The 17,897-nt window shown below is 34.1% G+C and overlaps 1 protein-coding gene across 2 annotated transcripts; it reads right to left on the reverse strand.

Moving 5' to 3' along the window:
- Window positions 1-15,302: 15,302 nt before the first annotated feature.
- Window positions 15,303-17,088, reverse strand: LOC107920286 (RING-H2 finger protein ATL54). 2 transcript variants are annotated; one of them, XM_041083920.1, is made up of 2 exons: window positions 16,754-16,910; window positions 15,303-16,645 (listed from the first exon to the last, which is right to left on the reverse strand). In XM_041083920.1, the coding sequence occupies exon 2, from the start codon at window positions 16,476-16,478 to the stop codon at window positions 15,543-15,545; it is 936 nt and encodes a 311-aa protein (XP_040939854.1). In that variant the 5' UTR covers window positions 16,479-16,645; window positions 16,754-16,910; the 3' UTR covers window positions 15,303-15,542. The 2 variants fall into 2 exon arrangements, with proteins under 2 accessions (XP_040939854.1, XP_016705400.1); XM_016849911.2 differs by having other exon boundaries at window positions 15,303-17,088.
- Between the last annotated feature and the right edge of the window lie 809 nt (window positions 17,089-17,897).

A 17,897-nucleotide genomic window follows, 5' to 3' on the forward strand; every position in this document is an offset into this window, starting at 1 on the left:
ACAGCATAATCATTGAAACTCTGTATAGGGAGATATTTGATTCGTAATACACAGGGGTCAGAGTAGTCAAATCCTAAAATAGGGGAGAATTTAACTAATAAATTGTACTAATTAGCTTGACCAGAAATTCTAGAAAGAAATTAGTAGATAGATATATGAGTCTAGTTTCAGGAAAAATTTATAGATCTTGATTTTGAGTTTCAAAACTCGAGATATGAATTTTTAAACGACTGTGACACAGTTAGCCAGCTTGTCTGGAAATTTTAAAAATAAATTGTTTGAGCTGTTTAATTAATGAATTAAGTTTAGTAACACCTCATACTCGACTCCGGCGACGGTCTCGGGTACGGGGGTGTTACAGTATGCAAAGTTCAGTAAATGTGAATTTTAGTTGCGAGAAGTTGGTTTCCTGGGTCATATTGTATCAGTATCTGGTATCCGAGTTGATCCGAACAAAATTTTAGCTATTCTAGATTGGAAACCTCTAAGGAATGTATCTGAAGTCCGTAGTTTTCTGGGGCTTGCCGATTACTATAGATGATTTATCAAAGATTTCTCAGTGATAGCAACTCCGTTGACAAAGTTACTTTAGAAAGATGTGAAATTTGAATGGTCTGAGAAATGTCAGAAAAGTTTTGATCGGTTAAAAGCTCTGTTAACTGAAGCTCCCGTACTTGTGCAACATGAATCAGGTAAAGATTTTGTTGTTTACAGTGATGCTTCGTTGAACTGACTCGGTTGTGTTCTAATGTAAGAAGGAAAAGTTGTTTCATATGCTTCGAGACAGTTGAAGCCACATGAAAAGAACTATCCGACTCACGATCTCGAGTTAGCTTCTGTTGTGTTTGCCTTGAAGATTTGGTGTCACTATCTGTTTGGTGAGAAATGTCACGTGTTTTCTGAGCATAAAAGTCTAAAGTATTTAATGACGCAAAAAGATTTGAATTTACGAAAGAGAAGATGGTTAGAACTGTTAAAAGACTGCGAACTTGTGATTGATTATCACCCGGGAAAAGCAAATGTTGTTGCCGATGGCTTAAGTCAGAAATTGTTGTTTACTTTGTGTGCAACGAATGCTCATTTGGTTCTATCTGATGATGGTTCAGTTTTAGCTGAATTAAAAGTGAGACCTTTGTTCTTACAACAGATTATTGAAGCTCAGAAAGTTGATAATGAATTAATAGCAAAACGAGCTCAGTGTGATTCTGAATTCTGAGTTGATGTTAATGATTGTTTGAGATTCAGAAATAGACTGTGTTCCGAGAAATCCCAAATTAATTTGGAAAATTTTGAGTGAAGCTCACCGTAGTAGACTTTCTATACATCCAGGAAGTATGAAAATGTATAATAATTTGAAACAACTATACTGGTGGTTGGGAATGAAAAGATATATTTCTGACTTTGTTTCTAAATGTTTGATTTGTCAGCAAGTTAAAGCTGAACATCAAGTGTCATCTGGGTTACTACAACCGATTATGATTCCTGAGTGGAAGTGGGATCGAGTGACTATGGATTTTGTTTCGGGTTTACCCCTGTCTCCGAGAAAGAAAGACGCAATTTCGGTTGTAGTTGATCGTTTGACGAAATCAACTCATTTTATTCTGATTCAATCCGATTATTTGCTTGATAAATTGGCTGAGTTATATATTTCTGATATGGTAAGACTGCATAGTGTACCATTGTCAATAGTGTCCGATAGAGACCCGAGATTTACATCGCAATTCTGGAAGAAATTGCATGATGCTCTGTGAATTAAATTGCATTTTAGCACTGCTTTTCATCCGCAAACAGATGGACAATCTGAACGGATTATTCAGATACTCGAGGATATGTTGAGATGTTGCATTCTCGAGTTTGAAGGTACGTGGGAACAGTATCTACCTTTGATTGAATTCTCTTATAAAAATAGCTTTCAATCAAGCATTAAAATGGCACTGTACGAAGCCTTATACGGTAGAAAGTGTAGAACTCTGTTATATTGGTCTGAGTTGAGTGAAAATAAGATTTACGGTATTGATATGATAAAAGAAACATAACAAAAAGTAAAAGTAATCCGAGATAGTTTGAAAGCTGCTTCTGATCGTCAGAAATCTTATGCAGATTTAAAACGAAAAGATATCGAATTTGAGATCGGTGATAAAGTGTTTTTGAAAGTATCTCCATGGAAGAAACTTTTTTGATTTGGTAAAAAGGGCAAATTGAATCCGAGGTTCATTGGACCGTATAAAATCATTGATCGAGTTGGGGCAGTTGCTTATAGATTGAGACTACCATCTGAGTTAGAAAAGATAATGCTTCGATGATACAGATCTGATCCTTCGCATGTAATTTCACCATCTGAAATTGAAATTCAGTCTAATATGACTTAAGCAGAAACGCCGATTCGTATTTTAGCTCGTAAAGTTAAAGAATTACGAAATAAAAAAATTCCGCTAGTCAAAGTGATGTGGCATCGACATGGTATTGAAGAGGCTACGTGGGAGTCAGAAGATGCTATGAGACAACAATATCCGAATCTATTTAACGGTAAGATTTTCGGGGACGAAAATCCTTAAGGGGGAGAATTGTAACAGTCTAGTTTTGACCCTAGTCGGAACAATGGTTTCGGGACCACAAATCTGAGTCTAAAAAATATTTTAATATTATTTCCTGTGTCCATGATGAATGAATTTGTATCTGTGAAATTTCTGTGATTTAATTTGTCTGTTTCTATGCTTAATTATGAAAAAGGATTTAATCGCATAAAGGGTGAAAGTTGTATACTAATTGTTTAAAGTGTTTAATAGCTATGAAGCATTAAAATAAAGGTACTTGCATGTCAATTATTCCATTAATATTAATGGTGGACAATGATGGACATTAGTTGGTAAAAATTCAATGATATATGCCATGGGCAAAATGGTAAACTATGAAATAAATAGAGTAAATTCATGAATAAAAAAAGGGGCATGCAAAAACACTTTGTTCAGCCGAAATTAAGAGAAAGAAGAAGCCATTGAAACATTTTGATGCTCGGCTAGTGCATGTCTAAATAGGTGAGCTTATTTTGCTCAATTTTTGGTGATTTTTACGTTTCTGTGATCATTTCTTTGTGTTCTACTAAGCCCATGTCTGAATTTATGTTTCTATTAATGATTTCATGAAATGCCATTGCTGATATCATGAGTCTTGTGATATTTTTGGATGAATTATGAAGGCCTGATAAATGGTTCATAAGTTTTGTCTTTGAATTTTTTATGAAATTGAACTATTTAGGCTAAATTGTGAAAATAATGTTTTGGGGAACAAAAATGTGAAATAAACATGTTGTGTAGGTTTATATAGAAGCCATGAAAATTCAGCTAGCCCTTATTGCAAAGAAATTTTGCATATTTATGATTTTGTGAAAAAATGGACTGAATTGTCAAAGTATGAAAATGTAAGGGCCAAAATGCAAAGTGCCCTAAATATATGTTCATGGGTTATTTTGAATGAAATGAATGATTGAATGGTTGAATTTGAATTGTATTAGATCAAGAACAAAGAAAATCGGACTTAGATCGAGGGAAGTCCAAGATAGTTGAATAGTCGACTCGTTTTCTTTCGAAATTCATACGAGGTAAGTCAAATTACAATTTCGTGTTAAATTGATTAAATTCTGCACATATTGTAACACCCCGAACCCGAGACCGTCGCTGGAGTCGAACACGAGGTGTTAACAGACTTCAAACCACTTATTAAAAATTTCCCAGACAAGCTGTCAATCTGCATACTAGTCACTTTAAAAATAATATCTTGAGTTCTGAAACTCAAAATCTAGTTCCGTAAATTTTCCCCGGAACTAGACTCATATATCTATATGGTAGAATTTTTGTAGAATTTTTGGTTGGGCCAATTGGTACAGTTTATTAGTTAAAGTGTCCCTGTTCCTGGGTTCGACTACTCTGACCTTTGTGCATTACGACCTAGATATCTCCCTTTACAGAGCTTCAATACTTATGCCATTTGTTTCTAATGATACTAGACTCAAAAGGGAATCTATACATATAAGGCATGACTTCTAATTGTCTCTGATTAATTTATGGTGAATTTCTAAAGTCGGGACAGGGGATCCAGAAATCGCTCTGCCCTGTTTCACAAGAGTTTAATTATCTCCTAACATACAACTCATATGGTTGTTTCGTTTCTTCCATATGAAAATAGACTTATCAAGATTCGATTACATAATTTATTCATTATTTAATTCCATTCATACTATTTTTAGTGATTTTTAAATATCACATCACTGATGCTGCCAGCATCTGTTACTAAAGCAACTATGCCTATTTCGTGATTTCTCCTTGATCTAACTAATAATTCATCATACATATCACAAATTATGATCATGACTAGCCATGCCAAAGGCTAATCATTGTCAAACATCTCCCTACTACACTATTGCCATATCATGAATTTTAACACCAAAAATAATCAACCATGACATATGGCATAAAAATCGAATAGGCCTCAACTATTATTCAACCAAAACCGAATTGGCCCAATATCAGTCGTGACCACATTATAAAACCCATTTACTAAGATTTATAACTAAATATCATAGGACCCAAAGTCCAAATTAACATTTATGCCATTTTTGCATGGCTGAAAGTTTACATACCAAAGTTCAAACACAACATAATAGCCTATACATGCCGAAATGTTCTCCTAGGCCAACTAGGAAGAAGATACCCCAAAAAGTTGCAATCCGGTGTGATGACTTTGACGACGGTCACGAGCACACAAAATGGATCAAGAACCTAAATAAGCAACAAATAAGCACACCAAATGAGTACATAACTCAGTAAGTCATAAGCGTCACATAATCATCCATTAATAAATTATCACAGGAGAAAGCAAAGGAAAAGGAGTTAATTCTCTCCACCCATACCGAACTATGCTATAGTTCCTTAGACCTTTCGGTTCAATATCATACCAGGTACTACATCAACATTTCATATGCTACTCAACATGATATTTGAGGCATTTTCCATGGATGATTTCATTCTCGTTACATTCATGCAACTAAATGACATTCCCTCTATTCCACGATGAATCTTATGTACGTGACTTCAAGTATATTTATCACATAGGTTCAAGACTTACCAAGCAAAATTCCAAATATAAACATAACGTCTATTAGCCACAAACTCAAGACACTTACTCGTTCTGCTGTCCGTGATCAACTCAATAAGGTCGCACCCTTAGTGTCAATAGTGATTCAAAAACATATAGTAAGTCCGCACACTTAGTGTTATATAATCGAACTCGCACACTTAGTGCTATACAACTTGAACCCGCACACTTAGTGCTATACAATTTGAACCCGCACACTTAGTGCCAATTTCATGATCATAAATGTTTACACCCGCACACTTAGTGCCAAAATCAACAACTCAATACATCTCACCTCCTTTCTTTTTCATTCAATACTTTCATCACCCCATGCATACGTGTATATATATATTTATCATTCCATTCAGCATAATTACATAGACGTTATGACCATTTAAATCAATACAAAATATATGCTTAATGACTTACCTTGTGTTGGGTAAGACGGTTCCAACTCGGCTACTCGATGATCTTTTCTTTGCCTTTGCTTGATTCTCCTCCTTTAACTCCTTGAGCTTAATCAATAAATCAACTAGTTTAACCATCTTGCTAAACATTCATAATTCAATTACACATGCATATGTATGTTTGTATATTCGACAACCATCCTCACTAATTACCCATTTAGTCGATTATACACATAATTAAAGGTAACATCACGAATGGGCATACTTATGTATATATATATGTATATATACTTCCGAATGGGCATTACAATTAGATTTAACACCACCTTCATACTCAATTAGATGGCCAAATGTATGTATATATGTACAATGTCAACTATAACATCATTTAAACACCTAATTTCATCTCATGAACACTTGATCGAATTTTCCTAATCTAGCATATTTTCACATCTATTTGTAACATCATGTAAATCCACATATAACTGCATTTCTTAAGTTCCACGTCTTAATGCCCATTATAGCCACTCCCATAGTCTAAATCTAACAATCGGCAACACCCACCTTTCCACTATGTTAGCCGAATACTCATTCTCTTCTTAGTCCTAAATTCGGCACCTCCAACAAAATAGCTTAACAATTTCAACTTTCATGCTAACATAACAAGCAACTTAACACATCCATATAACTAGCATGCTAATAGCATCAAGGTATCAACTAAAATTTTTAAGCTCCTTAGCCGAATCCTAACTCTCCAACAACCCCAAATCCAACCATGAGATAGATAGAATTTAGACTCATCACCCAAAGGTTGTATATACTTCCAAAAATAACCTTGAACATACCTTAATCTAGAGGACCACCTTGGCCGAATCTTCCTTCTTCCTCTTCCTCTAGTTACGACAATTGCAAAAGAAAGAAAACATGAACACTCCTTCTTCCCTCCTCATTTTGTTCATCTTTTCCTTTTTAATTCCTTTCTTTTATTTATTTTAATTGTTAACTAATAAATAATTGCATTGAAATTCAACCTAAGGGATGGGCATCATGGCATGGCCGGCCACTACTTGGGTTTTTTTGGCAATTTGACATGCAAACCCAAGATCCCTCACTTTGTTATTATTTGGTCCTTACACATTCCCCTATCATATTTTCTTAAGTTCTCAACTAAGTCAATCACACGAAATTCACATTCATAAGTCTAAATTAAATCATCAAATTTTCACACATGCACTAATACACATAGAGGACATGCAACTAAATTTTAAATAAATTCTTGGGACTCGGCCTTATGGCCCCGAAACTACATTCCAACTAGGGTCTAATTTAGACTGTCACACATATAAACTGTAATCTTTATTGGACGGCCTTGAGAGCCTGATGAATGAATTCCGACTAAATTCCGATAATATGTTAGTATTTGAAAAGCTCTATATGTCTCTAAAGGAATGTTGACATTGATCTGAGATATCGTGTAAGACCGTGTTTAGGACACAGGCCTCGATTTGAGATTTATGTGTAAGACCATGTCTGGGACATCGGCATCGTATCTGATTTTGTGTAAGGCCCTATCTGGGACAGAGGCATCGGTACTGAATTACATGTAAGACCACATCCGGGACGTCGGTATTGTATGCATTTATGAGTATTAGTATCATTTCTGAACTATTTGATGATAGAGTACAAGATATGGGAATGAATATATGAAATGTATAATCTATACAGGTACGTTTGTATTGTGCTAAATTTATGAATATGAAAGACTCTGTTTCTGTGAAATAATGAATGCGAAGTATGTACGGAATCATGAAAATGAAACATAATATGTATACAAGCAAATGAGCATGGTTAGGCTCATGAATTACTTTGTGAAATGGCTATGAATTCTTGCTATTGACTTTTACTTTATATGCTTTAATAGTTAGACCAATTGTATATGGCTTACTAAGCTCTTTGTAGCTTATTCTGTGTGGTTTCTGTCTGTTTTACAGTTATCATAGCTACTGAAGGCTTGGGGATAGTCGAGGATTGTCAACATACTATCGAACTCATTTTGGTACTTTTAAAAGTGTAAATATTTTATAGTATGGCATGTATAGGCTAGAATGCTTATGTATTATGCTTTGATATGTGTATATGTGATGCGTTGTTGAGAGCACCAAAAATATCCTATTCCCTGTAAAATAGTAAAAATAACAGTAAAGGGGAAGTAGGGTCGAATCCTCAAGGACCGGATTGTACGAATGCTTGTTTCTTGAAATCCTGAACAATTTCTTGGCCAAGAAAACCTGCGTTCCTGAAAAATAAAAAATAAAATTAAGAATCGGGAAAAATAAAAACAGAATTTAAAGTGAATAAATTACAGAAATTAAAATGAGGAATATAAAAATAAATAGAGTTGGGTAAAGAGAAAGTTTCTTATGTGGCAAGATTCCAGCCTCCGGTTGTCTCGTTCCGCCTTAGGTTCAATCCTTGGCTTTTAAGTAACCCTTTTCGAACAGGATAAGTCAGTTAAAGTGGAAGAGGACGCCTATGACCACCAGCTCCAAGGATTAGATTTAAAACTTGGCGGAGCTTGACTCTAGCCAATAATCGCTTTTGTGGGAGTATCTTCTGCTAGATCATCACTTCCCAACGGCGAATAGCACGCTGTTTGTCTCTTGGATTCGCCAACCTCTAACGCAGAAAGCCAACGAACCAACTGTGTAACCTTCCCAAAATGTACAAAGCGGTCGTTCCTTACACAAGTTGAAAAGATCACCTATTAAGGGACATGGATGGAAGCGTCAGTCCCGTAGTGGGGAGAAGCAATGAATACCCTGTTGAGAAGGCTAAGCGCGGATTCTAAGCCTCATGAACATTTTTGGGGAATTTTGACAACCTTCGGCTAGATTGGTTTAGTGGCTCATGATTTTTGGGAAAGAAATAAATATAATATAAATGAGATTTTTATTGAAGAAAATATGGAGAGAATAAAAAGACAGAGTTTTTGGGGGAGTGAGTGTTTACAGGAAAAAGATATGTCAAATATGTGCCACTCCATCCCCTATTTATAGTACTAGAAAACCAAGTCTATTTCTAATGAAATTCTAAAAGATAAATAAAAATAAATAAAGATAAATAAAAATAAATGAAAATAAATCCTAAAATTAAATCTAAATAAAAATCATTAATAATTATCCTAATATAATTGAAATTAAAATAGAGTCTTGCACTATAAAATCTCTTCTTTTGCATTTTAGTCATTGGGTCTTCCATGTTTGCATTTTTGCCACCACTTCTCTCTTTCTTTGCATGTTGGCCCATTATATCTTCAAATTCGCACTTTTTTCCTTTAAATTTCCTCTCGCCTCCAATTTAGTCTCTAAAAGATAAAAGACCACAAAATAATCTAAATTAGTAGGATCATACTCAAAATAATCATGCAATTAGCACATAAAATATGTCGTTCTAGAGTATTATCAATATGTTATGCCAAGAAAGTTGGCTAGCAAATGATATGTTTGTGCATAGTTTTGGTATTTGGTTGGTGATGCCAAATGGTGTATGCTTGTAATGCTTTATGATCTAATATGATTTCGTCATTTTAAGCATGGAATTGGCTGAAAATTGTGGCATGAATGTTGTTTTATATTGCTTGTAGGAATGACCCAAAAAGGGGTGGCAAGTTGGCTTAAACCAAGCCTGCATTGTCCCATACGGTCAGGGAACACAGGCGTGTTATATGGCCGTGGACTTAAGTCAGTAGCTAGCTAAGTATCACATGGCCATAGCACACGGGCGTGTCTGTTTGCCGTGGGTGAGAGTTAGTATGTATGCTCTGTTTTGGAACGGTTGGATTACATGGGCGTGTCTTGTGCACGTGTAAGGCACACAGCCTGGTCACACAGGGGTGTGACCTCAACAGAATTGAAAATTTTTTTGAGTTCTGAATTTATGAATGTGTTCAGTTTAGTCCTGATTTTCCTTAAAAGTATGTTTTAAGTCTCGTAGACCATCTTAAGAGATGAATTGTCGATGATTGCCTATGTATTGATATTATGTGATATTTGTGATTCCGTATTGAACTGAAATGTTTTGTCTGTCTGGTAATACCCCTTACCTATTCTAGCAACGGTTACGGGATAGGAGTGTTACATATGTGCTATATGAGGTGTATTGAATATTGATAAGTAAGTTTTGCTTATACCACTTGTGTATTATGATACTTGTTGATGAATAGTAAAATTATGTTATATATTTATTTATGTACAACTTACTAAGCTTTATGCTTACTCTCTCTCATTTTCCACTTTCTTATAGGGCTGCCTATCTAGCTCAAGGATCAATGGAAGTCAAAGATATCGATCACACTATCAATCAAAGCATTCGGTATAGTTTGATTTTTTTTTTAATATGGCATGTATAGGGCTTAGATTTTACTATTTTTGTGTCATTGAAAACTGGCCAAATGTGTTGGCTTGGGTTGGAAACCCTTCATTTTGTATTAATCCTTGAATGATGGCTAATATTCATTTTGATTTATATGCAAAGATGTTATATTCATTGATGAGTAAAATGCACAAATGGAATGTTGTTTATTGTGGCTGATTTGGTTGCATGAGATAGCCTTAGATTGGTTTTGGTTTCCATTGTGTAGGTTGTGTAAATAAGGGTGGCTAAGAGGCTTGGTAAATAGCCTTATATTGTCCGCACGAGTAGACACACGGGTGTGTTTCTAGGCCGTATGTGACACACGGTCTGCCTTATGGGCGTGTGGTCCGGCCATGTGTCCCCTGCACGTAAAATTTTTAAGTCAGTATGCATGGTAGTAAGCACACAGGCAGATACACGGTCATGTGTCTCAGCCGTGTTTAGGACACGGCCTAGCACACAGGCGTGTGCCTTGGCCTTGTGACATTTTGTGGCTGCTGACGTCAGAAATAGAATGTCCAGGTTTTTGCACACGAGCTAGGACATGGGTGTGTCATGGCCGTGTGAAGGACACGGGCCAGGGACATCGGCGTGTGCCAGGTCGTGTGAAAACCCCTGTAAGTGTGTATTTAGAATTAATTTTACATGGGTGGAGGACACGGGCATGTCCCTGTATTGCTTAGGCCGTGCGAGCCACGCAGGCCATCAACACAACCATGTTGAAATGGCCACATTGGCATGTTGCCCTTCCACATGGGCATGTGCCATATTTCAAAGAAAAATTTTCTATAGGTGGCTTATGGGCCCAGGTTGATCCTGAATAGTTTCCCACGAATCATTTTCATAAGTATAGAAGCCCACAATTTCCATTAAAACACACTTTTACTACATATTTTATAACTATTACAATTTAATCATTTTAAGCATTTTCACCGAAAATCACTTAGCAAAAGTTGTTTCTCCAGCCATAAACATGCATAATCTACCATTAAACATCAAAATTCACAAATTTATAACATGGTTCAAACCCTATACCTTTATCATAACTCAAATAAATGGTAGAAATAGGTAGATCTTGTTACGAGGATTTCAAAAACGTAAAAATCATTAAAAACGGGGTAAGAACAGACTTACAATCGATCTTGGAAGCTTGGAAAAACCTAGCCGTGGTTTCCCCCTTGTGAAATTTGGCCATGGGGTTGAAGATAGACAAAAATTGTCTTTTAATTTTGTTTTTAATCCATTTTAATTACTAAATGACCAAAATGCCCCTAACTTAAAAATATTTTATTTCACCTATTTCATGTCCATTTTTGTCCAAAAAATTAACCAATGGTATAATTATCATTTAAGGACCTCCAATTTAAAATTTCATAGCAATTAGACACCTCTATCTTCTAGAACTCAAGTTTTGCACTTTTTTCAATTTAGTCCTTTTAACTAAATTGAGTGCTCAAGCGTCAAAATTTTCAAACAAAATTTTCCCAAAATCATTCTATGAAATTGTAGACCATAAAAATATAAAAATAAATAAATTTTTTTACATCGGATTTGTGGTCTCGAAACCACTGTTCGTTCCGACTAGGCCCAAAATCGGGCTGTTACATTAACCGAGGTTTTGTCCCATTGGGTTTTCTTGGTAATATTTTTAATGAGGTAGTATATTATGCGTATTATAAATATGTGTACTGTTGTTCCTTCACTAGGAATTTTTTTTTCCACAGGGTTTTTATCTTAGTAAGGTTTTAACGAGATGTATTATCTATCAATGGACATCCAAGGAGGAGTGTTATGAATATCTTATTAAGTGATATACATCAAGATCAAGATAAGTTTTGATGAAAATTAAATTCTAATAGTCATTAGAAGTAATCTCTACTTCATTTATACTTCTTATACCTTTAAATAGAGACTTTGGAGAAGCTTTATAAATATTCCGATTGATCAATAAATTATGCTCTATCTTCGCTCTCCCATTCTATTTGTTCTTTATTCTCTGTCTTTTATTTTATAACAATATTAATGAATTTAAACATTATTTAAATGTGTGTGTTTTTACTTTACCATATTATGTTTAAATTTGACATTTTCTTTCTCAAAAACACCTTTTAAGAGCAATACTAAACACTTAGGAGGTGTTTGATGCTTTCTCATTTTAAGATTCTAATAGAATTATCACAAATGTAGATATGTAATTGTTGAGAAAATTACTTTACAATGTGGTAAGTTCTAAATAAAATCCTGAGAAAGTTTGGTACACTACCACTTTCTTGGGAATGTATATAGGGGTACTTTACATAATTATCCTTATTAAATAAAAATAAAATTAATGTATTTTAAAGTATTTTATTATTAATAAATATTTGAATTAAATATTTAATAATAATACTTTTGAATAATCTTTATTATTAACAATTATTTGAATCAATCCACAATGTATGATTTTTCTTACATTTTGATCTAATCCATTATATGAATATATTAAAAAAAACAATTTGCATTTTAACTCAAGATTGTGAAGATGTACAATTTGTAATTTTTTTTTCTCATTACATTGTAAGTATAAGTTCAAGTATATTCATATATTACTTATATGGTTTGCAGTTACTTTAATACTGATTTTTAGATTAATAGTTTTATTTAGATGTATGTCATTTTTTTACTAGCTACCAGATTTTTCATTTTTAACAAAAGAATTTTCATTTCAGCTTTGTTAGAATAGCATGTCATTACTTGTGGAAAAGTAAATCTCATGAGAATGTTACATTTCAAAAAAAATATGTTAAAATTTTCATACTAAACATTAAAATCATATTCCAACCAATTAAATTCTTTAAAACATGATAATTTTTCATCATATCAAATACCTTCTTAAGTTTTAAACCAATTTTTTTAAAACACTCTCTTCGACTACACTAATCGTCCTCTGTTATTAGAACTTATCCCGTATGGACGCTAAATCACCTGCTTGTCCTTTGGAATGTGACATCACATCATTAAATTCTCATCTGGACAAATAGATATTAATTTTTGTTGATCAATTGTTTCCTTGACTCGTCAGTAAGCACCATTTCCACCCTATGGTTCACCATACAGTTCTCTGAATCAATTCGGGCAACTGTTATGTCATCATCAATACCGTCTAAGGAAGCCTCCCATTCAACCCTCATCATCAGGCATCTCTCATTAGAACCGCAAGCCTGTTCAGACAACTGACTCACTCTCCAGGCCCTTTAACAAAATTCGGGCTGCAAACGAGCCCACCCGATTCTAGAGGCTCCAAATTCTTCGCCGAATCCTTTAAATTTGGACCCTATTTTTGCCCTTATCGTGAACCCACCTTCCATAGCAGCTGTGTTCACAAATTTCTCCTCGTCAAACCCACCTCATCGTCTTTGTCTACAATAATAATAATAATATGTTCTTCCTTACTAACCAAATAAAATATATAGCCATTAGAGAAAGACAATGGCTCATACTCGTCAATAAGAAACCTCAATTTTTCTCTACAATGACACATTTCTCTTGGTAAAATAGTCTATTCAACCTGCACATTTAACCGAGTGAATCATATCCACCACATCAATTCTCTTTTGATAATCAATTAATACAAAAATGTTACCAAGATCGAAGGATTTCATCTCCGTAGTCTCTATTGACTCAGGTAAAATGTATATTGCCCTGAAGCAATATTATTTCATCTATGAAGCATAAACACGGACATGCAATATGGGTACGACAAGATACGGACACGGCAATACGATAATTTTTAAAAAATGAGACACGAATATTACAAGATATGACAATAAATTTTATATATATTTTTATGTTTAAATACTTAATATCCAGCCCAATATTTTGAATCAATTTACAAACAGCCCAAAACAGACCTTGGGTTACCCACAATAATAAACCGAAAAGGAAATTCAACCCAATATTTTAAATTAATTGCAAATAACTAAGACAGACCTTGGACTGCTTCAAATTTGTCCGAGAAAAAAAAAACTTTCATTTCCTTTAAGAAAATCCTAAAACTTTCAGCCTTACTTTCCTCCTTTCATTCATTTCAAGGAAAGAAATAGGGGAAAGAAAATCTAAAACTTTGCTTCTCTTTTCACTCTCATCTGGAGTTTTTCAATCCGGCGCCTCTATCCATCGTCACCATGTCTGAATTTTTTTGACATATTTCGGCGTGTCCTATACGTATCCGGGCGTGTCCGACGAGTGTCCGTGTCGGACACACGTACAACACCTGTATGAGGAGGGATGAGCCGTGTCTGTGCTTCCTAGTATTTCATTCATGTAATTTGGTATCCATGCTCCTCTGAATCCGGACACCAAATTCTCTCTCCATGCTTCAATCCTCTCAAATACCTTTAGAAGTTTTCCTCGTCCTTCTTTTATAACATCTTCAACGTTTTCATTGTTCTCAAATCTTGTCACCATCGTATTAACAAAAACCCGCTTAACTACGATAACATCAAATCCCAGTCATCCTCATCACCTCATCCTCTATGTCATGAATCGTTTCAACACAAAATTATATTTATTTAATATTAATATGAATATAATTATAAAATTTAAATTTATTATTATATATTTAAAAATATTGATGTATTTTTATATATGTATTTGAATTTTTTTAGAATTAGGATCAAATTGAGATTATTTATAAATTTTGAGAGTTAATTTTTTAAAAATTGTGACTAAATTGATATAATATGTAAAAGTTAAGGACTAAATTTGTTATTATATCGATTGTTTAACTGCCACATTCTCTTACCATACGGAGTGACCAAAATGACCGAACTATATAATATGAGTGCTTAAATTGCAAAGTTTTTATTTTAAGTGCTTAAAATGAAAATTTTTAATAGTTGGATGACTATTTGTATAGTTTACCCATTTCTTTTTGATATTTTAATATATATATATATCACAAAGTAAATAACTATCAACAGTCATAATATGTAACTCATCCTCTTCCCAAATTTTGTAAGGCGAAATAATGTTAATTATACCAAATGTAAAGTTTTAAATTAGTTTTTAAATTTTAAAATTTTATAATTGAATCCTTAAATTATCAAAACCATGAACTTTTTTTTGCTAGCGTAGCCTTTAGTTTAGGTGTTAAATATTATGTTTAGCATATTTAAAACTCATTGAAGTTTACAAATCAATTTAAAATTTAGGCCAAACTTTAGGGACTTATGGTGCAATTAACTAAAAAGAAAAGATAAAACAAGCTTATAAACCAAACCGGTTAAGCCTAGACAAGTAAACTTATTTTTCATTTAAGTCCGAGTCCAACTCTATGGAAGCTTGTAAACATATCTGAGTACCATACACGTATAACGCAAATTCATTCACCTTTTTTATATTAATTTGGGAGTATATAGTCTACGACGGGGAGATTTATTTATTCAATACAAGAAAAGTAGAAACAGAAACATCTAAAGAAATTATATGTTATATATAACTCAAAATAAATAGCAGCATATTTAACTACCATGATTATAGCGAAGCACCATATCGCAAGTAAACTTCGATGATCCATTTACTTCTATAATCCGCTGTTATCTCAGCTTGAATTCACAAGGGAAGGATCGAACCTTGGCATTTAGTTCTTTTGGAGAATAAGAATATTCCACCAGATGAGAAAGATCTTTTCATGGAAACAGGCCCCTTGGTTAAAGATCTCCTTATTGAAGAGCTTTTCATCAGCTTGCATATGCTTGAACCTCCTCTGCTTCGCTTCACAGCAATCTTTCCCGTTGAACACTTTAACTGTTGTAATTCAGTATCTAAACTTCCACGATGTTTATGCTTCGCAGTTGCTTCACCAGCTATTTCCATGGCAGAAGATAAATCCAATGAAACTGACCTCCTCGTCGCTTGAATCTCTTCTTGAATCCCGTCTATATCGGTTAAGATATTTGAATCAGAATGACCCAAAATTTTCCTAGAATTTTCCCAATTGTCTTCATCTTCAATCCTACAAGTTCTCATTTCTTCACTGATTCCACCTTCACCGACATCGTTTTCTACCGGGGTTTCATTGCTCGAACCTGAATCAATGGAATTAGGCCCCGGTTCACTGGTATGAGCAATCATGGTTTCGGAAACAACAGGGGCGCGACACAATGGGCAGTTTTGATGTGACCGTAACCAAGTGTCGATACAAGGAAGGTGAAAACCATGGCTGCACTTGGGCAAAAGCCTGAGGCTTTCATTTTCTTGGAACTCGTTCAAGCAAACAGAACACTCGGTCCCTTCAATCAACCCATCATATTTTTTATACTTGAAAACTGTGATGGAATCAATGACCGACTGTTGGAGACCAACAGTATTGATGTACCATATGGGGTTATCTACTTGTGGTATTTGATCTTCATCAAGGAAAAAGTCATCTTGAGTACCGAAAAAAACAACGGGCAAACTTCTTCTCCTTGAATGATTGGTCCTCTTGTTAAAATACAATCTAACAAGTGCAAAGAAAATACATAGTAGAAGAGCGGAACTTAGCATGCTTGCCACTACTGTGAAGCCAGTAACCAACAAGCTTTGCTCATCATGCTTCTGACCTGGTGGTAGCGCTTGTGGCGTAGGCCTTGGCAGTGGCTTATGGTTGTTTCCACAAGGTTGATTACAGGGGCCGGATTTGTTTTCTCTTCCCTGACACTTACATGCTGATCCTGGTAGAGGTAGATCTAAATCAGGCATTGTGGAAAGCAGAGGAAAATCAAGCGAGGGACGAAAGATTGATGCCCATTTGAGATTATGAGATAAGCTTTAACACTTACTTTTTGTCGTCTATCTATCCTTCACTTATGGTGTGAGTTTGAAGTTTGGCTTTGCGTTTTTTAAAATTCTTGTTATTTTTTCCCACAAATTTCATGTGAAGTCGTGAGATCTGAGACATTTCGTTTTCCATGAAAGACTACATTTTGCATTTGCATTTACTCGGTAGCTTCGTTTTTCTTCGGCCTTTTGTTTTGGTCAGAAGACTCTTTGCAGTCAACCACGCGTAAACGTTCATTGACGTAGTGTAGGGTTCATGGGAAATTATTTGTGCTTAAAATATGCTCCTAGTCCCTTTACTTTTTATACATTTGAAATTTAGTCTCTTTATTTTTACTTTTAGAAATTTAGTCCCTATACTATTCAATTTACAAAATTTAGGTCCAATTATTAAATTTATTTAAATTCTTCTATTAAATTCAATAGTGTAACATTTTAAAATAAAAAAAAACAATTCACTTGATAGTCATGTAATAAAAAAGTAGCGTTGCAATAAACCTAAATTTAAGAGAAGAGTTTTAACAATGTAAACAACTGGATTTGCATTTTTAAATATTAACACTAAATTCCTTGAAATAAAAGTATAGGAACTAAATTCCAAATGTACAACAAGTATAAGGATTGAAGCATATTTTATCCCAATTTATATTATCAAATATGATATAAAAAATTACGAGTGATTACACTTTGTAAAATAAAACATATATAGGGAATTAAAATTTCTTCTAATTCTAAATGGATGTAATTCTATCTTAATAATTACACTTTCGTCTAATTACTCTCTGATGCCTAAATATATCCCTAAATACAGAAAGACAACTTATATTAGTAGACAAACCTAAACATGTTCTTAGTCTAATCAAAATGAGCAAACTAATTGAAAGACAAATATGTCGTATATCAAGTTCAATTTAGGAGATGCTTTGTAACATCCTGTTTTTGGGTCAAATTAGAATAGTGGTTTCGGGACCACGAATCTGAACTAGAAATATTTATATTATTACTTCTTTAAGGTCTACAGCATGATAGAATAATTGTGTGAAAATTTCGTTAAGAAATTTTATCGATTGAGTACCCAATTTGACTCGAAGGACTAAATTGTAATAAGTGCAAAATTTGAGTTCTATAGGTTAAAGTTGTCAAATT

The sequence above is a fragment of the Gossypium hirsutum genome, chromosome A12, assembly GCF_007990345.1.
Source record: "Gossypium hirsutum isolate 1008001.06 chromosome A12, Gossypium_hirsutum_v2.1, whole genome shotgun sequence".
In the NCBI taxonomy this organism is placed as follows: Eukaryota; Viridiplantae; Streptophyta; class Magnoliopsida; order Malvales; family Malvaceae; genus Gossypium; species Gossypium hirsutum.